This window comes from Lepisma saccharinum, chromosome 15, assembly GCF_977018435.1.
Source record: "Lepisma saccharinum chromosome 15, izLepSacc3.1, whole genome shotgun sequence".
Classification (NCBI taxonomy): Eukaryota; Metazoa; Arthropoda; class Insecta; order Zygentoma; family Lepismatidae; genus Lepisma; species Lepisma saccharinum.
Window position 1 is genome coordinate 31532296 of NC_139243.1, and position 27353 is coordinate 31559648.

The following is a 27353-nucleotide window of genomic DNA, read 5'->3' on the forward strand; positions in this document are numbered from 1 at the left end:
TATACTTTTTTCGGGCCCCTTAGTCTTAAGGCTCGCTCGACTGTATGTTACGTCTCTGATTTGACGTATTTATTCAAATTATAACGTTTAACTAGAATTTAAAGCCAAATAAAAACATAATGTTTTAAATTCTTACCCACAGAAATTAGCCTTTTACGTATTTTTTCTTACTTCTATTTTGTATCAATCCCATGGGTCATCCACCTCGCCCACCCCTTGCTACGCCACTGTGTATATTTGTTGATGAATAAAAAGTAATTTGTACCTTACGTTCATCGTTAACATTGTTGTCATAGCAACAGTATCCTAGCACATTTTCTACATTTATATTAATTTATGACAATCCAACGACTGCGTCTGACTGACCAAGGTATACAAACCATGTAACAAAATACAAATACGTATATTTTTATCGATGAAGGCATAATGCAAATTTGGGTTTCAGTGATACGATCGTGTCCTATGTTTTCAAACGACGCGCTTTTAATACATAACAATACCTTTAATACACGTTTCTGTACATTGTGATGTATCAAAAGCTGCATTTCTAGCAGTTTATGCACATTAATATATAACTGGATTCAACACATTTGTGCCATTTTTTTAAATATTATTTTTTATGTAAAATTGTTATTACGTATCAATCATAATATAAATAAGTTATATATTTTATGAATGTTTCTTTTATTTTGATATGATATTTCTTGATTAAATCAGCTATATTATCGCAGCACTTTTCATTCACAAAACTGTTTTTGGTATTAACGTAAAGTTTACTGTAAAAAAGCTAATAATTTCTACGGAATTTTATTAAAAAGACTATGTTTGTTGTACGGACAGAGCCATAAAAAAGTAGTATAATAACAAGTGACAATTATTTATAAAAGAAATAGTGGTGTCGCCACCTGTCGTGGAAGCGGAAAACTAGGACATGCCACTTGGACGAACTGCTAGGGACAGCATTAGCAGCTTGAGAAATACATGCTAACAGCAAACAACGTATAACTTGCCAAACCTATTACATGCTTATTTGTGCTATTACTATATGCCTACGTCAATAGGTTAAGCAGGCCAGGTTTGGTAATGTTAGCATGTATTTCCCAAGGTGCTAATGCTGTCCCTAGCCGCTCGTTGCCATTTAGTCCTGTAGCCCAGTCAAAATAGGTTTGACCCAAACCTATTTTGGTTCACATTTTTGTGTTTAGCATACATGCTTCCTTTCCGTGAATTTTGGAACTGAATGGATTAAACTAATGGATCTCTTTGTATAGCTAGGCAAACACGGTGAACTGAAGAAAAGTTTCGTTGCAAGCAAGGGCACTCGCAGAAGGGGGCCAGGGGGGCAATTGCCACCTGCTGAGGTATATGGAAAGAATTCATACTATTCAAAGTTTGAAATTGTATCGTGAAAACATAGATGAGAGTTGCCGTGAAGGACAGCAGATCAAGTGCCTTTATGAGAATTCCCTTAACTGGGGGGCCCACCTGAGAAAGAAATCCTGCAAGCGGCCTTGGTCACAAGTCTATTGATCTTCTATAGGATGTTCCAAACTTTTTTTATGATTCTTATGATTACTAAATGTTAAAGGTTTCGCAGATTTTTTTAAAAAAATATTCAGAATCTATACGAGAGGATATTACTAGGCTTTCCACTTGGCCTAGAAGAATATGAGATAGAATCTTTAATTATTTTCTGAACGTATTTACGTCTTATGTTCCAGTGAGTGTTCGTCTATTCAGGTTGCCGGCCCCTGTGGCGGAGTGGTTAGCACATCGCGCTACGACGCCAGGGGTCCCGGGTTCGAATCCTGGCCTGGGCATGGATATTTGTGAGTGTCCATTCATCAATTTCATCATATCATCACTCATCCCCATCTTCGTAAATTAGCCAAAAGTGGCACAAAAGGCAAAGTAAAATAAATCAAATCACAAGTCTATTCAGGTTGAAACATTTGTGAGCCACATTTGCTGGAAGGACAGGATTCCGGGAACATGAATGTAGGGATGTAATAAATTTCTCTATTCAAAGGCAAATTCACACAAATATCTACGATAAAATTGGAAGTGTTTATGAGGGAAAAGCCCATTATGAAATAGTATAGGAACTCGTGAGAGGGAAAGGAAGGCAAGTTTATTGGTTATTATTAACAGATTATTTTATTTTGTAGTGCTTCGTCCACTCGCTTTCTGCCCGTCTCTACCGTTAAGCCTCGGCTGGATGTTGAAAGGAATCGCGATTTCGAGAGTGTCGTTAGTCCCTTTCCTAACAATAGTACGAAGAAGTGCGAGGGAGGCGTTGGCATCGCTGTCTACGAATTTCCCTCTGTCCCTATCAGACGACTCCCATCTTCGCTGCCGATTTTTTGCAACTGCTCTCACTTATCGCACCAAATTCAAACCCCTTCTTGGTCTAGCTCTGTATTTCGTCTTCTGAAGCCAGGCCAGGTTAAATGTTTTCGTTGTTAGAGTGTACTTACGCTGAGAGATTGAAACTAACAAACCTACATAACCACGAAATCATTCCACGCTTAGTCAGAAGATGAAATACGGTGCGTGACCAAAATGGTGTTCGAATTTGGTGCGATAAACCATGCCCTTTCGGCAAATCGGCCCCGCGGCTACAGCGCCTTGTACGGTGCAGGTTTTACGATCTGGTAATTAAGTGAAGGGACGAAAGAGGAGGAGGGGAGGCAGTCAGGAGGGAATGCTCGTGGTCACTACCAGATGTGATTGAAGCATGTTTTCTTTTAAAACTGAACCATAGTCTCCAGAAAGGTTTTCCAACTTGCTTTGAGTTTTGAGATAACCAGCCCCGTTGCGCTATGAAGTCGCCTGTTTTAGGTTTGAAGGTCACAGGTGTCTTGTGTTCGAATCCTTTACTGGGTATAGATGTATGTGAGTGTCCATTCATCAATTTCATAATGTCATCACCCATCCCCATCTACGCAAATTAGCCAAAAGTGGCACAAGATGCGAAGTAAAATAAAGAAAATCAATCAATCAATATTTTCAATGGAGAGAATTTTCCCTTTTCTTGGAAATTTCAGGGACTTGAGTGAAAGATAATTTAAACGAAGTCAGAAACTCATTGTACAATTATGTTCACATAAAGTAGCATACTCGTTTGAGATGAAACCAACCGTCGGAGATCGAGTGAGACAGTACACTCGGAAGTAAATGTTCGAAAAGCAGCACCCTCGATTACTAGTAAAATTGTCCACAACACGCAGGAAATTTTCTGAATTGAAAAGACATAGAAAACGGTTACAGGAAAGCTCTGCTTTGTAAGTATTAATGCAATACAGTATCGAATTTTAGTCTATAAAAATTATAAGGGCAAGTAAAAATTCCTGAAAAATTGTTTGAAAAACTCAATATGCAATTAACTATTGCAAAAATAACTACCTCAATTCATTCATTTGCGACACTTTATTTCGAAGCAGTGAGCAGTGGCTGATGGTTGTATTACCTCTTCCCCCTAGTCAAATGTAACAGCAAATTAGACATTTAAGATGCTCTATACTTTGACCTTGAAGTCTCACGTTAATTTTCTTAGGTTTCTTTCCTATTAACCATGGCCTTTGTCTTATTCACATTTATTTTCATCCTGAATGCTTACAGTCGGCACTTACGTTTTCACCGTTCTCACGTCTTCTGCTAACAAAGTCATGTTATTTGCAAATCTTATACATTCAGTTCTTCTTCATTCTATTATTAGCACCTCATACTCTGGAAACAGTTCTTTACTAGTTTTTCTAAATAGATGCTGAATAATGTTGGTGATAAGCAAGGACGTATTTATGGGGGTTTAGGGAGTCCGGACCCCTCCCCCGAAAGTTTTATCAAGTACTAAAATTAAATAATGAAAAATATATTATTTTAGCCTTTGTTGTACTCTGAACTTATTGGAAGACAAGAATTATATTGGAATCATAGGGCTTTGAAGTTCAGGAAGGACGTATTTAGGAGGATCCAGGGGTGCGGACCCCCCCCCCTCTCAAAAGATACGAAGTACAGTAGAACGTCGTTTATCCGCACGTCAATTATCCGCAACGCCAGTTATCCGCACATTTAAAAAAGCAAGATTCAACGAGTGTTTTCTCATGTCGTTTGTTTTCTTGTACTGTATACGTATGTAGTATTGTGTACTGTATGTATAAAATAAACCTGTAATGTACGTGCTTTTCTTTGTTAAATAAACACATGTTTGATTATCCACAGAAATCGTTATCCGCATAACCTTCGGTTCCAATTAATGCGGATAAACGGCGTTCTACTGTACTAAAATTAAGTAATGAAAATATTAGTATTTGTTGCATAATCGATGGTTATTAATTTCCTTTGAACTTTTTAGAAGGCAAGTATTATATTGGGATCATACGGCTTTGAATGACATTACAAAGAAGATGTATGTACACTACTACTCAATATGCATAAAATATTAATCAGAACCTTACTTTTCTCCAATTACATGTAAGACCATTTTTGTTATTCGATAAATTTTCAATTATTCATCAATTTGACAATAATTTCATTGTCATGGCACTTGTCTTTATGTAAATTATTCCGATCTTAACTACAGGTAAACTACGTAATGAATATGCGCTGTTATGTCTCTATTCTTATACAGTCCTTTTACCTATTCGTGTAGTAATAATATAATATTAATTTATGTATTGTATTTAGTATTAATTTTATTTAATATAATTATTTTAATTTAAACATTACCATTATTATTATTTCTGAGGCACTTGGTTCGGCACCCCCCCCCCCTTCCCGCCCCGAAACATATTTCTAGATACGTGCCTGGTGATAGGCAATATCCTTGTCGTAGTTCTCTCCCAATTTCACTTCCCTCTATCATTTCTTCTACTCTCAGTTTAATTCATTCTTCCATGAAACAGATTGCTTATGATTATGAATTTCCACTCTTCCGAACCCTTCACCGATCATATTCAGTATCTCTATACGTTTCATTCAATTCACTCTATCAAATGCTTTCTTCAGATTCACAAATACTATAAATAGTACTTCCTTTCTTTAAGGAATCTTTCGCCTTTAAACTTTTTAAGGCGAGGAGATACACTTACGCACCATGTGTGCATTTATTTGAATATCGTTGGAATGGGTAATGCTACTGAAGAAAAATGTGGGGGTACAAGAGAGCATGAATTTCTCCACATGTGGCAGGTCGAAGCGTTTTTCAAAGTTGATTATTATGCTAGATACGACCTGTAAAAAATATGACTAATAAGAATTTTCGGAATCCCATGTGTTCCTTATGGGGAATGAACTTCAACATCAAGTTACGGCTAATCAAATGGGAGTTTAGACTTTTCTGCTGGGCAATCACTTCTTCAAACTTCCCTCTTCCCGTTGATATCATTTTCTATTCCATCGAAAGTTTGATATTAACAAGATAACAAATAAAAAAATACTCCCATATGCTCAATGCATTTCTCCTTGCCCCCCAGCAGGGTTGCCGAACCAGGTGCGCATAAAAGAGGTAAATTTCACCTTAAATGGAGTTAAACTGACTTTCAAGGAGCTAGATTTACGAAGTGCTTCCTAGAGTAATCTTAGTTGTCAAAGGGGTGGGGCGCTGCTATTACCGTTAACTCTAAATTGATGACAATTTATTCTTAGTTTTCAGCATTTAGAGCCGGCGGCATGTATCACCCATCTCATGGTCGTATGAAATCAAAAACAAGGATTCCCTAATAACAATATTATGAAAAAGCCGAGCGGAGACTGTATCGCATCCCCTTAAATACATTTAGGTGTGCTTTGGCCGCGAACACCTGAATATCCCAGCGGAGGGAAAATTCTCTCCCTTCAAAATATTCGGCGAAACAGGATTTCCCTTCTCGCCTTAAATATTACTCAAGTGGGAAATCTGATACAATGCGCCTATGGGCCATTTGGTGAGAGGAGAAGACACGGACCTATGCTATGATTGTTTGAGTTGATGTTTTATGTCCACTTTATGCACAGATACGCTAATCGGAACTGGACCTGCAGTTTAAAGTGAGATTCGATTCACAACTTGCGTCCACTTGGAATTGAACCTGGAACCCCTTGGTTACAAGGCGACGACACTGCAACCGAGTGGGGAGGTCCACGAACCTAAGCTTTACTACAAAACCGGTGTGCATCGTAGAGTAGTTTGTTAGTAGTGTTGGGCGAAAACGATATATCGCGATATTGAAAAAATTTCGTCCAGGCGATATCAACTAGACGATATATCGTCATGATATTTGGCGACATATATCGTGGAGACGATCCCGTCATATGTTCGATCCCAACCAGAGGAAAAAAATGCTTATCCGAAGACGTAATACGCAAGATGAGGCTCTCTCGAAACTACCACTAGAATATATATATATATATATATATATATATATATATATATATATATATATATATAATATAAATAAAGCACTAGACCATGGGCAATGCCCAATCACCATATCACCATTGCATGATACCATCTTAAACTTCTTTCTTGAAATGAATAGTAGCTGGGCAGGCATATACGAGCCTCGTGCCTTTCAAACAACATCCCTACACAACTAATATAAAGAATTTCTGTAATCCGGAATCTATGGGAATGGATATCACCGCAATCGGGTAACCCGGGTCCGAAAATTCTTGTTCATTCAAAGCCCTCAACTACCTGGAGTCTGTGGCCGCCCAAGGATTTATTTGGTGGCGCTGGGTGTTCTTCGTGAGTGTCCGTTCCTCAGTTTCCTGTCATCAACCAAGCCTCAGCTTCATTAGAATAAAATGTCGACAAAAATACGAGTACTAAAGGAATTTCTATTTAGCTCTGGTTTGTTTTTGGAGAGATGAAACAAAGGCGAATAGTTACAACTAGGTTGCTACATTTCATAAGTGAAAATCAGGGACGCCGCTGGCCGGAAGCCTGGGGGAGGGGTGGGGGTGCTTATTGTTTATTGATTTGCTTTAATTTACTTCGCTTTTCTGACACTTTTGGCTAATCGCAAAGATGGGGATGAGTGATATGATGAAATTGATGATTGACCACTGACAAATACCGACGCCCAGGCGGGGATTCAAACCCAGCACTGGTGGCGTCGTAGCGCGATGTGCTAACCAATCCGCCAGGGGGCGGCGGGAGGGAATGCTGAACCAGATGAAGTATTATTATGTGTGCTACCATAATTATTATGGACAAAACACTAAAACTGTTGTAGGGTCCTTAGATAGTAAGGTACTTCAGAATCAATTTTCAAGTACGCAGAAGAAAATTAAAACACAGCCTTGAAGCCTAAAATTAGAAGACGGGTTTTTACAACAATAAAAAAAATCACGAAAATTGAAGATTTACAAAAAATCAGAAAGATATTTTTTCTCCTTACATAATTGATTGATTCATTGGTTAGCTTTATTTTACTTCGCTTTTTGTTCCACTTTTGGCTAATTTGCGAAGGGGGGGATAAGTGATGGATGATATGATGAAACTGATAAATGTACACTCATAAACATCCATACTCAGGCCGGGATTCGAACCCGGAACACCTGGTGTCGTAGCATCAACATATCGTCCACAGATGTAACGAAATGCAGAATCCAGAGAGAAAATTACCCTTCTTACCCACTGAAATGCCTAAGGAAGGATCAATAATAACCAGTAATATGGTTATCAGAATATCCGGACATTCGGAGAATCCAGAACCAGATATTCGAAAATTAGATAATTCACATACGTGGATTGCTATTTCCTTTCTCAAGTTCATTAAGTTATTGTGGTTAATAAAGTTTCTGAAATTGAAAAAAATAATTATGAAATAAAGGTTGTATCATTCACAACTAGAGGTTGGGATGGTTTAAAACAGGGGTGGAATCATTCTCATCCTGATCCTCCTTTTAAATTCCATCAGGCATTAAAATGGATACATGTAGAGGTAGACCTATATTTGTTCACAATTTCCATTAAATCCCTAATGAGTGCAGAACGAGGCCCAACATCTTCATATATTTCGGAATTATCTGTTTTTAAAATTATCAAAAATCCTCAAAAATTAAGAAATAATAATTATAAATATTTCACTAAGAAACAGGAAATTCATGTGTCCTGTTCTAAAATGGAATTTTCCAAGCCCCTACATTGTTAATCTTGTGCCCCTTCCAAGAAAAATGTTCCTGCGCCGCTTTTGCTTGTCAGAAGTGCTTATGCAGTTGTTAACATTAAAGCAAGGAGTGAAATCTTCTAACTAACTAACTAACTAACTAACTCTCTAGCCTTCTTAAACCCGAAGGTTCATGGCTGCAGCAACACAGGCCTTCCATCTTTCCCTATCTTGAGCAAGATCTATATACTCTTTTCCATCCCTACCGATTTCCTTTAGGTCCATCTCAACGTTGTCCCTCCATCTTCGTCCTGGCCTTCCTACAGGTCTCTTACCATCTGGTTTCCCAACAAGAATCCTGTAAACTCCTCTTTCCTCTCCCATTCGTGCCACATGGCCTGCCCACCTAAGTCTTCTTGATTTAATTATTCTAATAATATCTGGACATGAGTACAAATTATGTAGTTCTAAATTATGTAACCTTTTCCACTCACCTGTCTCCTCATCCCTTTTAGGTCCAAATATTTTCCTAAGGATCTTATTTTCAAATACTCTCAATTTATGTTCCTCTTTCAATGTAAGGGACCAAGTTTCACACCCATATAATACTACAGGCAAAATTACTGTTTTGTATATTTTAACTTTTAGTTTCTTAGATATTAAACGAGAAGACAAAAGTTTATGAAGAGAGACGTAACATGCATTTCCTGAATTAAGCCTACTTTTTATTTCCTCTTTAATATCATTTTCATTTGTTAATATTACTCCTAAGTATTTGAATTTGGAAACTGGTTCAAACGAGTTGTTATCAATAATTAGATTTTGATTATTACCTAACACTTGGTTTCGGCCTGTAAGCATATATTTAGTTTTCTCTTTGTTAACTTCCAAACCTATCTCTTTAGCAGTTTTGAAAAATATTTTAGCATTATTCTTAATTGTATTCACATCATCCCCCAGTAAGTCAACATCATCTGCATATGCTAACAACTGAGTCACACCATTTAATTTTAGTCCTTCTTTAGTTTCTTTTACCTTCCTTACAGCATATTCTAAGGCAAAATCAAAGAGCAATGGAGATAATGCATCTCCTTGTTTTAACCCATCATGAATTGTAAATTTGTCAGACATATTAATACCCACACGAATTTTACTTTGTGTTTCACTGGTGCATATTTTTATCATTCTAACAAGCTTCTTAGGTATTCCAAACTCTACTAATATATTATATAATTTATCTCTTTTGACCGAATCATATGCTTTTTTGAAATCAATGAATAGCTGATGGACATTTTGATTATATTCCCACTTTTTTTCAAGTGTGTGTCTGATGTGAAAAATTTGATCTGTAGTTGATCTGTTACGTTTAAATCCACATTGATAATCACCTATAATTTCATTAGCATATGGGGTTAATCTTGTTAAAAGAATGTTAGACAATATTTTGTATGTTGTTGAGAGTAGAGATATTCCACGGTAATTACTGCAGTTCATTTTATCACCTTTTTTAAGCACAGGAACAATTATGGATTCTTTCCACTGTTGAGGGATTTCTTCTTTATTCCATATTAAACAAATTAATTTATGAATTTGACATATTAATGAATTTCCACCATATTTAATTAACTCAGCTGGTATTAAATCAATGCCAGGTGCTTTGTTATTCTTTAGCCTTTTAATAGCATCTTTAACTTCAGTCAAGTTAGGTTCTGGAACTAAAGTGAAATCTTCTATATTATCTAAAAAATAATCCACAAGAATAATTTCCCATACAAAGCGGATTTTATGTTCTGTGAGACAGCACTGTGCTCGACCCTCACTTATTATTGGCCAATAGCTAGCGAGAGACACTGAAAATGTGAAACAATGACGCGACGCCAGAGATTGAGTAAAGGGGCAGCTGCAAGTTACACGTCACGTTAATACGTCAATTTAAATTGGTAATTTTTATAATAAATGTTGTTTTGAATTCATGGTGTGCAAGGAAATTTAGAATAATTTCCCTTCTCCTCACCACGTTCATACTTGAAAGCATTGCAGTCTTAATACCGCAGGTAAATTTTTTGCTGGGATGAACGCAGGACTAGGTGTGTGTGTGTGTGTGTGTGTGTGTGTGTGCGCGCGCGTGCGCGTACACACGCGTTGATTGTCTTCGAACTAAAAATATTACGTTTTATACAAGGAAGAGAATATTTTATTCTTTACTTTGAGTTTCAATAAATTCATATAAATCGGTACGAATGTTTGAAACCTTCCCGCCTGCAAAGATTCTGTGAGTTCTGGACTTTCGAAGTATTTATAACTATATGAAGTAAAAAAAAATGTCAAAATAGGAATCTCTGTCCCCTTCTTTTCTACATTTTATTCAATTCGATTACTGCGTATATTTATTCCCATTATTATGCATAAAGTAAATATATAGAAACAAACATGAAGAGTTTTAATCACAGAATAATTGAACGACGTAACTTGCCTCTTCCTTCGGATCAGACTCATAAACTGCCGTAATTTGTGTGTCTAATAATCTTGACGATTCACTGCTTCGACTTCCAAAACTGTGTGTCTTGTTTTTTGACAGGAGCCTCTGAAGTAATGCAGTTCCCTCATTTCATAAAGGTCTGTCTCTGCCTGAACAACACAAACCCAGATGGCAAGAAAAGATAAGGTTATAATACGAACTGGCGGGTGAAACCTCCCTCCCCCCTCCCCCCGCGCTCTGAGGGGCACGTCCCGCAGACGAGAGAACCGCACGAGGAGGGTTGCGTGTTGAAGAACGACAGCAGCGCTACAAGCGGAAAATCCTCGAACTTTCAGAAGGCGTGGGAACTAAATACCTGTATAAAATTATAAACTTTTTAGTGAAAATATTGTGCAAACGCTTGGAATTATCTATATAAATTCACGATACTAAGATCCACAATATTGAACCTAATTATTATAGAATTTTAAAACTCTTCAAACGCCCCATTTAAAGCTGGTTTTCAGATCCCATTAATGCTACTTCACTATTTTTTGTGTGCCAAACTAGAACCCCAAATTGTTTTCTAAGAATCTACAGCACTTCGTGTATCCTACTAGAAAAGCCTTGCAGAGTATCACAGAAATTGGAAGCATATTATAGGAGATTTTTTCACTAAAAGGATAAGCAGTTTTCAGCTGTTGAGAGAAACATCCAGCCGAGGCTTAAGCGCGGCGCTGTTCTGCTGACTCCCAAGACAAACTGTAAAGGCGCTTGACTGAAGTGGAGTAATAGTCCTATTCAGAAAGCAAGGCAAAGATATATTTGAGGGTTCAAAAGATGGCATTAACCAATTCTTCCAGCTATTTCCACTTATTTACCCGATCCGGCACATTCTGCACTCTTTTCACTTATCAAACGTGAAGGGGTGAGATTTCATTCCTTCTGATGTCGAGGTCACGTAGGGAGAGGCAGTAGTTGAAAGTAACTAAGATATGACATTTATGAAGAAAACAGATGAAGAAGTAACATGTAACTTTCCAGTGAAAGTGTAAAAATACAATGCATCTATTTCCTGTTTTTAAGTATCCGTACATAAGAACTTTGTATACTTATCATTTATTTGGCTTAAGAATTCCGAAAAGTGCTTCCATTAAACTCCAAAATATATATATTAATTAGAAACAAAAAATATTTCAAAAGTATATATCGTTCTTATCATGTCAGGCAAGATGATAAAAATCTAATATATTGTTACAGTGGTGTCATCTATGGTAGAAACGTTCAACAAAAATTAGGCATTGAGACGGCCTGGAATGTAGCTACTACAAAGGTAAAAATTTGGACGTACAGCCATGAGTATATATTGTTCATTTAAAGGGGGATTAACTTTTGGTATGGTTAGGGTTGCTTTATTTGATAAGTGAAAATCCACGACAGTGTTGAAGCTTGCGGGGGTGGGGGGGTGCTGGACCCGACACTTTTTTAAAAAAAACAAATCCACCAAGAAGTATATCATTAATCTTGCACTTCCTTTTCGGTGCCATAATGAACTAAGCTGCTATCTCACAATGTCGAAACTTTATTGGAGAACTGCGGGCTGAACAGTGCAAGCATCCAAGCACTTACTGTTTACAGTAAGCAGGTTACAATACAATAGAAGAGATTTGCAACTGAAATTCAGTGCTGCTAGCAGACGGTGGCGCTATCGTCAAGTGAAATATCTTGGCATCATCTTCTTCTAACTCGTTAACTCTTGTATTATCGAGAGGGAGCGGTTCAATGTACAGTTATATTGTTTAGTAAAATTTAGCATTTTAATAAACTAACAAAAACAGCCAACACTCGGAAACTACAGACAAAAAACTCACTTTGCAAACTCACAGATTATCTTCGCATGGCCAAACTTTGCTCTGATTGTCTGTTCCACAGAATCCAGTCGAGGAAAGACAGAAGTATGCTTGGCAACGTTGCTTCGGGAGAGCGATGTTATCCTTTCAGCTTTTAGTTAGCAACTGAGTTTGTTGACACCCATCAGACCACAGGCCCCCTAAAATGAAGGGGGACAGAACGCGCCAGAAATAGCCATCAAGGTCAACCGCCAGTTGGAGTTGCGATCAGTATAGTTACTATCAAACAATTGCGTGCTAACAATCGATACATCTTAAATGATGCGATACTTCCAAAATCAATCGAATGTTGTCTATAAAATGATGTGGGCTAAGTTTTGAAGTGATTCAATATTTATTTTCTCGAGCGTTCTGTCCGTTTGCATATTGTAGCTAATAATCGAATGCATCTATTTATGATTATGTATGAAATATGAAATGTGTTCGGTGGACAGAAATACCTTCGAAATACTAACGTAACGTAACATTAACGATCTTCATCTGTTTATGCATGTAGCAGTCAAACAATGGCAAGTCAACTCACATTTGCTATAACTTAAAAAGGTTCAATATATTACCCCTAGATGGCAGCAGCGTGCTATTTGGGACATTTCCACCAGTTTTAAAACAAAGTCTCGAATCCAGCTAGCTTACCACAGGATGATAAACTGTAGACATTTGTTGTTCGAAGTACAGTACGCGCACGTGTAGCCATCCATATTTTAAAATTAGATAAAGCTATAGACATGTAATTTGGTGTAAAAATAGAAATATAAAATATTGACTTTATTCTACAATTTATTTTCTCATTCGTCCTTAAATTTGTCAACAACATTAGATATTTGTTTATTGGTCATGAACTACTATAGATATATACGTAAAAAGTAAAGTGTTCCCCTGTGCCCTGCCATGAAGGCGTATAGGAGGTATGGAGTTAGTGCCCCACACTCTCTTGATCACGGCCGAAAGTGCGGGTGATGTGATCAGATATTCGTATACAAAAAGGGTAGAAATAGCTTAATTTGCAGAACATCTTATATTTTTATTGATCTATGTGTACTGAGTCTTTTCTGTACAAGAATTACCGCCACAACATCGTAGGGGAAGATGCAGACGAGACTCTCAATCTTCAGACGTGTTTCTTCAGCTGCAAATCCTTGCACTGAAGATATTTACTCTCCAGGAATTCCTCGAGAACAGTTTTCTCGTGCACCAACCAAGGCACCGCCAAACAAGCCTCCTCCGACGTGTAAATGGTCTTCACGTCTGTCTCAGAGTCGTCGGGATCTGCGCCGTGAAACATTCTCTTCACTCTCTCGCAAGCTGACGAGGTACAATTGGACAAGAACTCCCACGTGACCGCCGCCATGTAGGCTGCAGTCTCGAGGACGTGACTCAAGCACATGCTGAAGGCGCCCGAATCCTTGTTATGTGAAGGTCACCTTCCTGACCATGGCCTCAAAGATGGGAGCTTGAATCATTTTTTTGAACGAGTAGAGATGGGTTTTGTTTCAGGCGTAATCTGTAAAGATTTGCTAGCGAACGGTCATGTCCTGGCTGTTCTTGTATCTGTTGGAGTTAGATCCAGCCAAATTTAGCTTCACATCCTCGATCTGTACTGGTTTTCAGGTATCAAGACCTGTCAACCGTTTTCAAGCTCCAAAATGGCTGCATTGTTTCCATGACAACAATGCCTACGCTTGAGGACAACAATTAGAATTATAAATATAATTATAATAATTAACAAGTTGTCACTTTGTGATCAAAGGACTCCTGGTGGAGGCACAGTGGCTGGAATCAGAGTTTAATTAAACTGTAGAGTAAACGAACAAACTTCGACAATTTCCTCCTTGGGGTTGAACTATTCTTACACTCTGTTTCGGTAATCTGTGGAGCAAGACCACGCTTAACAGCAGAGAAAGGGAGGAAGCGAGTAGCCGGAAAGAGCAATACGAGCTTCTGAAACGGCTGATATCTACAGCCGCGTTTCCCTTCTCACGAGTTTATTGGTCAATCCATCTCGAGTCAGAGATTCCCGTGATAACGTGTAGTTCCGTATGTACGAAACATTTACATATATTTGTAACAAAAACACACACCTTTATGGAAGAAGTAAAAGTAGATAATAATTACATTTGTTATTAACAATATCAAGAAAGTGATGAAATAACAACGTATAGCAGCATACAATTGCACATAAAAGATTCTTAATTTTTTGTCCAAATGTGATTGAACATATTTTTCTCACAAGTCCTTCCTTTACTTGATTGGTAGAGACATCTATGGTACGCTATTTGCTTCAACTGAAGTATTGAGAAGAGCAGGTGTCTCAGATCTCAATTGATATGTTTGTCATGCTTATCAATAGATGTCAGGAGACTTCAGTTTTGCATTCCTATGCATACTCTCTAACCCAGGAGAGTGACGCTCAGTCAATGTGCAGAGACAAGGTGGCGGAGCGTAAGCAGTGCTTCATTGAGCCCACCACTTTGCATTACAGCAAGTTTGTATGAACATGTAATCTTTTGTTTTTAATCAATATATCATCGTTTCTTATCAGTGAGTGCCATTCCGCAACATACGGTCCTCCACTCCAGAGGCAAGGGCTTGTACAGTCAATGGCAAAGATAATGGTAAGAAAATTGCCCACCGCTATTTTCATTACTTTTTTTATTCTACATCCTGTGTTGTTTTAAGGAATGAAACTATGTTGGTTCGAAGCAGGCATTGTTCTCTGCTTATTGACGTCTTTACTTCAATTCATTGTAATCACATTCTGTAATACAGACCGAATGAAAATGGTGGTGGACAATTTGCCTACTGTTTCTTTCGCCGTTGGGTGTACTAAACGCGACGCGCAGTAAGTAAGTTCATTTTCTTTCGCGTGCATCGTGCAAAATTAGACAGACTCAGCTCAGTCCAACAGACGTACACATTTGGTCCACAGTGCCGTACTCACAAATTGGTACATCAGGTCCGCATACAGAACAGCAGGGTACAAGCTAAAAATAATAATTCCTGGCATATGTGGAATTGCTCATAGCTTCTTCAAGAGTTATTGAAATGTTTATAAACTTCATAAACACTTCAGAAGGTAAAGGTAATCGACATGTACAATCAGCGGCAATAAATATGAAACAGTGGCTTTTCTGCAATGCGATATACCCCCCTTCCCAATTAGGTTACAAGTGACTAAGCCAGGAGAAATCAATGGATACAAACCTTTACTTCCGCATGCAAAACAATCTTAGTAATTTGACCTTCTTACTTCTAATACGCATTTTACATATTGCTATTAGGAATATAATAAATTTAATATCGGCACAAAATATTCTCACCCGCCTAGATGTGACCACTTACGTTTTTAGGGTACTTACCAGCACAGCTGAAAAAGTACCCTTATGCACGTATCGTATTCTATAATACTAGGTCGCGCTGCAAGGTTAACATTGGCGTTTGTTGTTATAGCTCTTTCTGGTCTCACGCCGGGCGGCCTACATGCTGGCAAGGTAAGTGGGGAGCGGGGAGTACGCTTTCAATCCATTTTCTTTCAGGGGAATAAAAACATCCCTGGCAGGGGTAAAAATAATGCTCTTTTACCCGGAATAAAATGTTTTATTTGGGGAGAAATTCCCAGCATCCCTCCCCTTTTTATTTCGCACACTGGTTTCAGGATATATTAGGCGCATCCAGAAAGTAAGTTTCCCACTCGCCCACAGGTGGCAGGTCATGCGTATTGAAACCGGTTTTGGTCATGCGTGAGAAGAACATGCCCTGGCTAGTGAAGGGTGTACCTTATAGCACAACACTGTAGCAACCTTCTGTACTAACGTCAAGGGAGAAGGCTTTTTTAATTTTAGGATACATGCCTACATTATTAGGTTAGGCTAGCTAGGTTTAGTTCTCTTAGCCTAAATAATAATTTTTAATTGTATTTATGCTAATTGAACTTAACCCAACAGACCTAACCTAACCTCGTAGGCATTCCTCGTGTGACGTCAGAACTCAAGGTTTCAGAAATGAAGTGCGAATGGTCAGACCCGGCTATCGAATGTCCTAGAAGACGCCTCCCGAAAGTCCTCAGTAGCGTCGCGGCAGCAATGAAACATGGCTGCTCTTATTCCATCTCCCGCCGCGTGCAAGGTTCGTTCGGTGATCAAGTTCTTGAACGCACAAAACATACAGCCGATCTAAATTCATCGTCAGCTGTGCCAGGTGTATGGGCCAGACGTCATGAGCAAGCAGATGGTGCGTCGTTAGTGCAGGACATTTACTGAAGGCCGGCAAAATGTGCATGACGACGAGCGCAGTGGGCGGCCATCGGCCATTATGGACGAGCTTGTGGAGCAGGTGCAGCAGCACATATTGGAGGATTGTCGCGTCACGATTACGGAACTCAGCAGCCATTTCCCGCAGATTTCTCGGTCGTTGTTGCACGACATTGTTACCAAACGCCTCTTGTTCCGGAAACTGTGTGCCCGGTGGGTGCCGAAACAACTGACGCCCGAACACAAAGGAAAACGCATGGCCATGGAGCTGACATTTCTGCAGCGTTACCATGATCATGATGATTTTCTCAACCGGATCATCACAGGGGATGAAACGTAGGTTCCATACAGTACTCCAGAAAGCAAACATCAGTCCATGCATTGGCGTCACAGTGGATCTCCATGCAGGACGAAGTTCAAACAGACTGTATCGGCGCGGTGTTCTGGGACAGACAAGGCATTCTGCTCATCGAATTTCTGCCCAGAGGTGAGACTGTGAACTCCAACCGTTACTGTGAAACACTGGGGACATTGCGACGAGCCATTCAGAATAAGCAACGCGGTAAGCTCAGTGCCGGGGTGATCTTGCTGCACGACAATGCGAAGCCGCATATGGCTAGGAGCACTGAAGCCCTTCTGGACAGGTTCGGTTGGGAGGTGTTCGATTATCCATCGTACATGCCGCATCTCGCTCCCAGTGATTACCACCTGTTCTTGCACCTGAAAAAGTTTCTGTCGGTTAACATTTTTCCAGCTACGAAGAGGTTCAGACGGCTGTCACACAGTGGTTCGGTGCCCAGGCGGCGGACTTCTACTACGCAGATATACAGAAGTTGGTCCCACGCTATGACAAGTGCCTGAATTCCGGCGGGAATTATGTTGACAAATAACTGGACAAGTGCTGTATCTGTGGCAATAAATCATTGAATGAAATAATGTTTCCTTTTTGTGCACGATCCTAGGGAAACTTACTTTCTGGATGCGCCTAATAATTGTCCCAATTTTCTTAACGTTGACTACATATCTATGCGTGTAAAACATATGCAATATTTAAATTTTCTGAGGCTGTAAATGCGTTCTCAGCATACACAAAGAGACGGAGGACAACACAAAGCCCTGCAGAGGATTATACTATCCGTCAATCCAGACCACAGTTTGCCTGCAAGAAGCAGTCAGCGGAGTGTACTATATGGAAGTGAGGTTGGCAGAAACATTGGATTTTCTGCAATGCGTTAAGTGTGTTCCCTAACTTTGTAGCGATAGCATAACTTTATATTAACAAGCCCCTATTGAAGTTTGCTTATCGCCGGAGTATTACGCAACAAATCAATTAATCAGTCAAAACCATATGACATTGCGCAGAGGAGATAATGTGTAAAGATGGACGACCAATTTGAAGAATGTTGTAGGAGAATTACTGCTTTGTGCTTCTATTTAAAAGTCAAGAAAAAAAGTATGAACTAGAAAAAATTGGCTCGAAAAAATATGATAATCAATGCCTACCGAACAAGATTTTTAACCTTTACTCGGCCAATGGGTCACATGTGACCCATAGAAAATATAGGCGTAGTCGGCCGATGGGTTACTGGTGATTGCGCGTGATTTTTAAATTTTACACTTATTTCAGAAAAACGTTATATCTCTGAGACTATTCGAGCAATCTGCTTCGGGTAACTTTTGTTTTGCAGCTAGAACATCAGGACATGCAACCGTGCAGGAATGAAAACACCAAAGCCAATAAGAGGGGTTGGGTGGGCCGCGGCCCCCAACTTTCAATGAAAAAATCATACAAATGGGGAGTTTGCCCCTCTTCCTTCGCTATTTTTGGAAGGAGAGGTAAACTTTAGCCTTATTTTCTAAGAATGGTCCTTTTCCAACCGAATGAAAATCATTTCATGTTCCTGGGTGCATTACATTATCGAATATGTGAAAAAACTCCCCATTTTTATGATTTTTTTTCATTGAAAGTTGGGGGCCGCGGCCCACTTAACCCCTCTTATTGAGTTTGGAGTTTTGATTCTTACACGGTTGCATGCCCTGATGTTCTAGCTGCAAAACAAAAAGTTACCCGAAGTAGATTGCTCAAATAGTCTCCGAGATATAACGTTTTGTTTTCTGAAATAAGTGTAAAATTTTAAAATCGCGTGCAAAGGCAGCGGCCAGAGAGAACTCGAAAACTCGCTCGGCGGTCTAGATGTTAATGAACTCGAGTGTGCGTACGCAGGATTGATTCACACACAAAAAAGAAATCAAACATTGAATACACTTGTTACAATAAGGATTTTCGGCTAATCATATCTGCAACGTACACATCTCATCGCTTTGCATAAATACCTAAATATTAATGAACTGAACACGAATGCACTGCACATCATCTCTCTACTTTTTTTTTTATCGAGAAACGGATAAACTATAACAAACAGCCAGTACTCGGAAACCACAGACAATAAACACTGCCATACAAACTCACAGATTATCTTTACATGGCCAAACTTTACTCTGATTGGCTGTTCCACAGAATCCAGTCGAGGAAAGCCAGTAGCAACTAGAACATGTGCTATTCCTCGAAACCAGTCAAGCAGCCATCCAGGCAGCCATCACTTCCGGCCACGCAGCCAGTTCAGCGCCAACTAACTGGATATCCAGTTCCGTGTGATTCGGACTTTAGATACAGTTTCTCTAATTCTGCAGTCGTTAAATATTGACACTACTGTACAGAGTTTCTTGTTTCTTCTCTTCTAGATCGGAGTCTGGAAATCTTGGGAGAAAGATGGACTCGACATTAAGGACATTGTTTGGCCGGGAAACAGCCACACCCCACCACAGGGTGTTCCTGAAAAATTTCACCTGAAGATCACTTTCCTTGAGGAACCACCATACATCAATGTTGCACCCCCGGACCCGATGACAGGAAAGTGCACAGTGAATAAAGGGGTGCTGTGTCGCAGGGGCAACGAATCTTCAGTGGCGGGGTAAGTACCCTTCCAGTATATTACGATTTTCATAGTTGTGTGTCCTTAATTTCTTTAACTGCAGTATAGAAGTACTACATGAAGCATCTACCATATTCCCCAGACGTTACGTTTTCGAGAACCTTCTGCTTTCAAGACAAGGACGGTGCTGCACGTATTACAAGCCTTTCTTAATTAGTGAGTCGTTTTTTAAAAAAAGGAATCTCAAGAATATTATAACCCGAAAATGGGTGTTTCATATTCGAAAAAAAAAGAATTACAAGCATCCCCAAATTTTTCTAAAAAAAATTTACTTCCTTTGCTCATATATTTGTGATGAAGCTCTAATAGACACTTCTTGTGATACACCATTGTTCATAGGCAGATCCAGAATCTTTTTCTGAGAGGGGCACAGAATATTTCAGAAGCCTCCGTTTAAAATTGAATTGTGTCTTCACTCGGAAACAAACAGAGACCTCTTCGATGCTGTGCTTGATTACCAAGGATTAAAAATGAAAGATATAAGCTTCCAATAACATTCTTTGGAAAGATTCCTCCATCAGTGTGAATTTACGTACTACAATGTATTATTCTATGTCATTTTTTGAGTGCAGCCCAATAGTGTAGTATTCGCATTATCATGTATTGTATGCCGGATTAAATTTCTAGTGGCGACATACTTCTGTATCCAGTCCTGGTTAGCGTACTTGTTATAAACTTTGTTTTCTTTATTCTTTTATTTTATTATCTGTAATAGCGTATTACTCAAGATAGCTATTGAACGATTCTACATTACAAAACGCTTTGTTCCTTTGGAAATAATTACATCGTGATTTTTCATAATACTTAGTCATTTATTTTGGGAGGGGCATGTGCCGACGTGCCCCTCCCAATAAATCATAAATCCGCCAGTGCCCTTCATTTCATGCACGTTTCAGAACTCTAAAGAATGCACACGGGAGAGATATGGGACACGAGACACGTGTCGCTTGGAAGCCAACACTCAGTAATCAATGTAACCTTTCGAACCGAAGAGACACGGCAAGATGCACGTGTCGCATGTCGCTTACGTGTCTCTCTGACTGTGCCGTTTTCTCAATACCGTGCATCGTGTCGCCTCAGTTTGTTGTTCGCGCATGCGCAGTGAATGCTTCACTCCAACGAGCTATATTTAGACTCTAGAAGTGAGCCCAACCGGAGACCTTACAACACAATGTTTTAACAATGTTTAAAAAATTAAACACAACGTTCGTTTCGCTATATTAAGTGTTTTGATGCAGTTATCGTCTGTAATTTGCCTTCAAAGAGGCCGTGTTTTCGCCAATTACGACGTGACTGCTTTTATTTGAAAAGGCCAGCATATGGAGGCACTTTAGTCCAAAATAGATCAGTCAACATGGTAAAGTACTCTAGTGCATTGTTTCTCAACCGCCGGGCCACGACCCGATACCGTGCCCTCGTATCAACTATACTGAGCTGCGAAATGTTCTGCTGAAACTGGTTGACAACTATCATAATCCCAATATCATACTTGAGTTGTGCGTTTTTGTTTTTTAAGTCCATTTTATGCACACACATACTTATCAGGACTAGACTGAAAGTTTAAAGTGGGACCTACGCCACTATGTGCCTCCAATGGTTATCGAACCCCGGATCACTTAATTAGAAGGACACAACGTTACCACTTTGTCATCCCTATTTTTATATTGGTTAACAATCCTCCACTCGCAATGCGAATTAGATGTAACAATGTTGTCTCTTGTTACGTTTCTTTCGGGTGACTAAAAAACTGATTAATGCAATTACAACTGCATCATCATGCGATCTGAGCAAAGAAACAAGTGTCGCACGCATCTTGTCTCTTAGGTATGAAACTCTCGTGTCGCGCGTCTCTGTTTCGTGAAAATTTCCATTACGAGCCCTGCATGAAACAGCATAATACAGTGTTTTAAACATAACGTGAGTGTCTTGACAGCCAACCAAGTGTCAGAACTTATAAATTATAGAATTACAGTATTACGGTCCTCTGCCTAGATACAGGAGCAAATCTCCCTTCTTGTTCACAATGCGCGGTACGTGGTTAGTTCGCGTTACGCGATTTACATCTTACATTTTTCGTTCATCGTTCTTGAACAACTGCTCATCACAATAATTCACGTTAACTGGCGCTTTGTACATGTCTATCGAGTTCCGATTGGTGTGATGGACCGAGGTATAACTGACTTTAAGTAACACTGCCATCTATGTTTGTCTACCGAAACAAATTAGTAGTCACAAATAATAATGAAAGTGTCCGTAATAGGGTGTATCGAAAAAACTTTTTTTCGAAATGTTAAGGTGGCTAGTGGGGAAAAGTGGCCATTTGTGACCAAAAACACGTCTGATTTTTTTCAGATTTTTTGGAGGTCGTTTAGGTGGCGCGCATCGACCTTGAAGTTTTGATAGTGATTTGGTTATGCAACACGCACAACAATTTAACAGAAATGTCATTATTTGGCTATTTCATGTGTTTTTTTTTCTGCATTATGGTCGTTTATTGTTTTGTTTATGGCAAATATGTTACATTCGTGCCTTAGGGGTGGTTTCCTATGCTGTTTACGTATGCTTTTGGTCAAAAATTGTCAATTTGAGGCTAAAAACTCCATATTTTTCTATTGATGGTTTCCAATTGATTTCGACTGTGTTTTATTCGAAGGTTTTCCAATATAAAAGACTAAATAAAATATTTTGGCTTTCTAATTGCTAACAGTTCCTCAATTACTGTCCAGCGCTTCGCTTATTTTCATAGCTTATTATGCTTTGAAAATAACCCAGAGCTCACCACGAGGAGGTGGCTGGACTGCGAGCTCCACCCACCCAAATGATGTTGGCAAACATAATTTTACTAAGGGGCAGGCCAAGATTTTCTTCTAGTTTTCTCCTTGAACTTTATAGTCACCTTTTGTTCGAAATGTCGGCATATGTTCTCTAGATTCGAATTTCGCTTTGATGTAGCCATCACGTGAGCTGGCGCCGAAAACGGAAGAAGCAGCCTCTGTGATAATTTTTACAAGTCGCTCCACTCCTTGTGTGTGGCAGGGGAAGTCTTGAATTTCCGCTATATTTTTGTTTTTATTGTAGTCATCTACTTCTTCATTTGTAATATTATTGGCCAACGTAGGCTCGTGGAGAGAGCATGAAGCCCAATCAACCATGTCATAGTATTGGTCTGCATTAAAATTGATGGTTGGTAAAACAAAAGTGCGAATTCATTGCCTTTCTTTCAATGCTCTTGCTTTCTTAATTCTTTGCCAACCAAAACTTATTATTTATGGGATTTTGTCGGTTATTAAAGCCAGCAGGAGATTTTCAGGATGGGCCAAGAATGCGTTTTGTTGAATGACCCTATTAATCATATCTCTCAAGTGGTGTGGGAGAAATCGGGACAAGTGGATCAAATTCCACATACTACATAATGAAGGTGTACGCACCGGTGTGCTTTGGGATCAAGAAGGAACCATCGATAACTGACGGAGCCCGACACCTCTGGAATTTGCTCCACTTGTCCCGATTTCTCCCACACCACTTGAGAGATATGATTAATAGGGTCATTCAACAAAACGCATTCTTGGCCCATCCTGAAAATCTCCTGCTGGCTTTAATAACCGACAAAATCCCATAAATAATAAGTTTTGGTTGGCAAAGAATTAAGAAAGCAAGAGCATTGAAAGAAAGGCAATGAATTCGCACTTTTGTTTTACCAACCATCAATTTTAATGCAGACCAATACTATGACATGGTTGATTGGGCTTCATGCTCTCTCCACGAGCCTACGTTGGCCAATAATATTACAAATGAAGAAGTAGATGACTACAATAAAAACAAAAATATAGCGGAAATTCAAGACTTCCCCTGCCACACACAAGGAGTGGAGCGACTTGTGAAAATTATCACAGAGGCTGCTTCTTCCGTTTTCGGCGCCAGCTCACGTGATGGCTACATCAAAGCGAAATTCGAATCTAGAGAACATATGCCGACATTTCGAACAAAAAGTGACTATAAAGTTCAAGGAGAAAACTAGAAGAAAATCTTGGCCTGCCCCTTAGTAAAATTATGTTTGCCAACATCATTTGGGTGGGTGGAGCTCGCAGTCCAGCCACCTCCTCGTGGTGAGCTCTGGGTTATTTTCAAAGCATAATAAGCTATGAAAATATGCGAAGCGCTGGACAGTAATTGAGGAACTGTTAGCAATTAGAAAGCCAAAATATTTTATTTAGTCTTTTATATCGGAAAACCTTCGAATAAAACACAGTCGAAATCAATTGGAAACCATCAATAGAAAAATATGGAGTTTTTAGCCTCAAATTGACAATTTTTGACCAAAAGCATACGTAAACAGCATAGGAAACCACCCCTAAGGCACGAATGTAACATATTTGCCATAAACAAAACAATAAACGACCATAATGCAGAAAAAAAAACACATGAAATAGCCAAATAATGACATTTCTGTTAAATTGTTGTGCGTGTTGCATAACCAAATCACTATCAAAACTTCAAGGTCGATGCGCGCCACCTAAACGACCTCCAAAAAATCTGAAAAAAATCAGACGTGTTTTTGGTCACAAATGGCCACTTTTCCCCACTAGCCACCTTAACATTTCGAAAAAAAGTTTTTTTCGATACACCCTAGTCCGTAAGTAGATAACATCGTGTGATGTTATATTTATGGGTCCAGGATGTTTTATAGTTATTAAAGAAAGCTATGACGAGGAGAAAAACGCAATGAATATAAAAGTGATAATTAGTTTTTATTTTTAAGTACGCTTTTTCTCAATTTGCATATAGGTAGTACGTAAACAATGTATACAGTCACGGACAGTTCTGGTTGTAACTACACCATAATCAATGGTTTCGTTACAACAGAAGTGTACGTGACTGTAAATAATACTCGATCAGATTGGATCTGCTTGAAAATCAACTGTTTAAAGCGAGAGAGAAATAGTAAGTAAATAATAAAATCACAAAAAGAGGAAGTAAGAAAGATAAAAATCCTATAATTAGGAAAGGAAGACAAGAAATCCACAAAAAGTTACAAGCAAATGCGTATAATTTGAAAACTGCAAATGAGAATATAGAAGATTCGGAAAACAGTTTTTTTCTCTTTATTCCAAAGAGCTAGATGTGATAGGAAGACATTCTAGTAGATAATGAAGTCTAGACCGAGACTGAGAATCCGAGATTCTTGATCTTGTTCTAGACTTTACTTCGTTAAAAAAGAAAAAAACATTACCTAAATAACATTTGTTTTAAGTATAATACTACTCCTTCAGACAGACCAAGCAGATATGTGCCAAATTATCGTATTTATAGAAAAGTCATATTATCTATGTATGTGGATCCCACTTTAAACTGTAGGTCCAGTCCCGATGCCTTACTGTGCATAAAGTGGACTTAAAACACCAACTCAATGAATCAATATATATGGCATATTTTTTAGCTATACAATGGGCCTTCCCGATAACGTAGTTGAAACGTCGTCGCCTGCACTCAAGAGGTCCTGGATTCGATACCTGGTGGAGGCACATACTGGCTCGGATCTCACTGTAAACTTTAGGCCCAGTCTCGATTAGACAATATGTGCATAAAGTGAACCTAAAAGCTATGAAGATATAAAAAACTATAGTAATACAAAATCAATCCATTGTACCAATTGTAAGCCTGCGCTGCGCAATTGCATATATTCAGGATAAAGTGACGTTCTTCAAGGGTTCCTAGCGTCGTAACGAGCCGTCAAATAAGATAAGTTGTTTGCCTATACCCTAGCTTACCCGAGATGGGAAGGGGGTGTCAAGCCCACCATTGAATTGTTTATATGTTTCTATTGTGCAAAGTTTTTTAAAAGATTAAAAATAAATTACATTGTTCACTAGGGTGTTCCCAATATTTCTGTATAACTTTTGTTCATTAATACATAAATGTAATGCAAATTGGAGGCAAAATGCACTTGATGGGTGTATCAGGCGCCATTTTTTATTGTGGAAATTCGAAACACTCATGCCAGTGACAGTGTACAATTGGCTGGTAATGATGGTAATTATTGTAATGATTATAATTAATAAACAATTGCGCCTCCACAAATAAAACAGCAGTAATGAGAAGTTATTGTGTTTTTTGTGAGTTCTAGTGAATCGTAAAATATGTGTTTGACACTCATGCAATAACTGGTTATTATTTTTTATTAGTGATGGTAATTTTTGTAATTATAATTAATAAATAACTGCACATATATAATCAACAAAGATAATAGTTGCTCAATAACAAAATGTTTTTTTTTTAATTTTAGTGATAAAATAAAGAGTTGGGCTGTGAGGCCCACCCCATCCGCATCCCTGGTAATTATGTCCCTCGTACGGCACGGGTAAACTAGGGCTAATAATTTCCATATCATGTTTACAAATCTGAAATAAGTTAAGAAAACTGCTCATTCCAAAGAGTGAGCATGTAGAACATCATACCAAGTATGAGATATCATATTGTTGCCAGCCATGTAAAATGTTCCTTGTTTCCATAACGAGGGAATTACGTCTTCAAATGACAAGGCCTTAAGCCAAAGCTACCCTGCATTTCATTCCATCACTGGATGAATATTTAGCCGACATTCCATTCGTCTTGGGAATGCAATCTCGAGAGAATTGAAGTATAAATAATGCTAATTAGATTTTTGCGAGTTGGTTTTCCTTAGTTGAAGTTAGATGGCGCGCAAATCCAGTTTTTCCTCCGAGCTTACTTTCAAAGTTAAATTCTTTAAATTGACTTTCCTTCTTTTCGAACTTCCTTGAAGATTTTTCCGTATGTAAATACTTTCAAAAGATCTAAAAAACAAATCTTTCAACTATATTTAAAGAAGATAGGGTTTTCTGCCCAAGTTGTAGATGTGTATAAATATTACAATAAGAACAGCGTTTTCCCAAACGAGCGAAAGCTAAATTTTGATTTCATTTTTACTTAGTCTATTTGACAGTCACTGTCAGTTTCAATGCCTTTCTTTCTTTAGTACACTATGTCCATTTGACAGTCACTGTAAGTTTCAATGCCTTTCTCTCTGAGACTGTCCGGGTAACAAAAGACACACACCACCTGGACACCAACATCAATGCAAATGCCAAGATAGGTATGTGAGAGGGGTGTCTCTGGAGAAGTTATTTGCTTTCCAAGTGATTTGCCTGCTGTGTTGCTTAGCGTGCGTGCGAACATACATTCACCTGTGTGGTATTGACACTTCTGGGCTGTAACAATCTTATTTCGTTTCCATGGGATAGTTGCAACCCAGAAATGTCCGTGACTGTACATAAGAAGGAATGTTTGATATGATAATGATGAATTTTCTGAAACTAATAACTCACGTTTATAAGTGGCACTGTGTACAATCTGATATAAGTAGGGACGTGAAATCTTCGTTTCATTTTTCCCTAAATTTCGATGTTATTTTTCGCGATTTAGAGCAAAATTCGGTGTTATTAATTTAAAATCGTGTAATTTTGACATGCATTTTTATTGTTCCTTCTATGCTTAGGATTTTCACAGTGTTCTGGAAAATTGAAACAAATTTTAATTTTAATGACAAAAATGATAATATGGCTTACCATTGTGAGAAATGACCAAATTTCTTCCATTTGGAAAACTATTTCATCTCATCAGCCGCTAAATATGAA

General features: G+C 38.6%; 1 protein-coding gene across 2 annotated transcripts in view; it reads left to right on the forward strand.

Moving 5' to 3' along the window:
• LOC145999662 (glutamate receptor ionotropic, NMDA 2B-like) overlaps positions 1-27353 on the forward strand; it is a 957426-nt gene that overhangs the window by 630832 nt on the left and 299241 nt on the right. For both annotated transcript variants that reach the window (XR_014443422.1, XM_083136793.1), the window contains exon 8: positions 19451-19680. Coding sequence is in view for 1 of the 2 variants with exons in the window: in XM_083136793.1 (XP_082992919.1) it covers positions 19451-19680 (230 nt within the window). In the remaining variant the exon portion in view is untranslated. The remainder of the gene's footprint in view (positions 1-19450; positions 19681-27353) is intronic.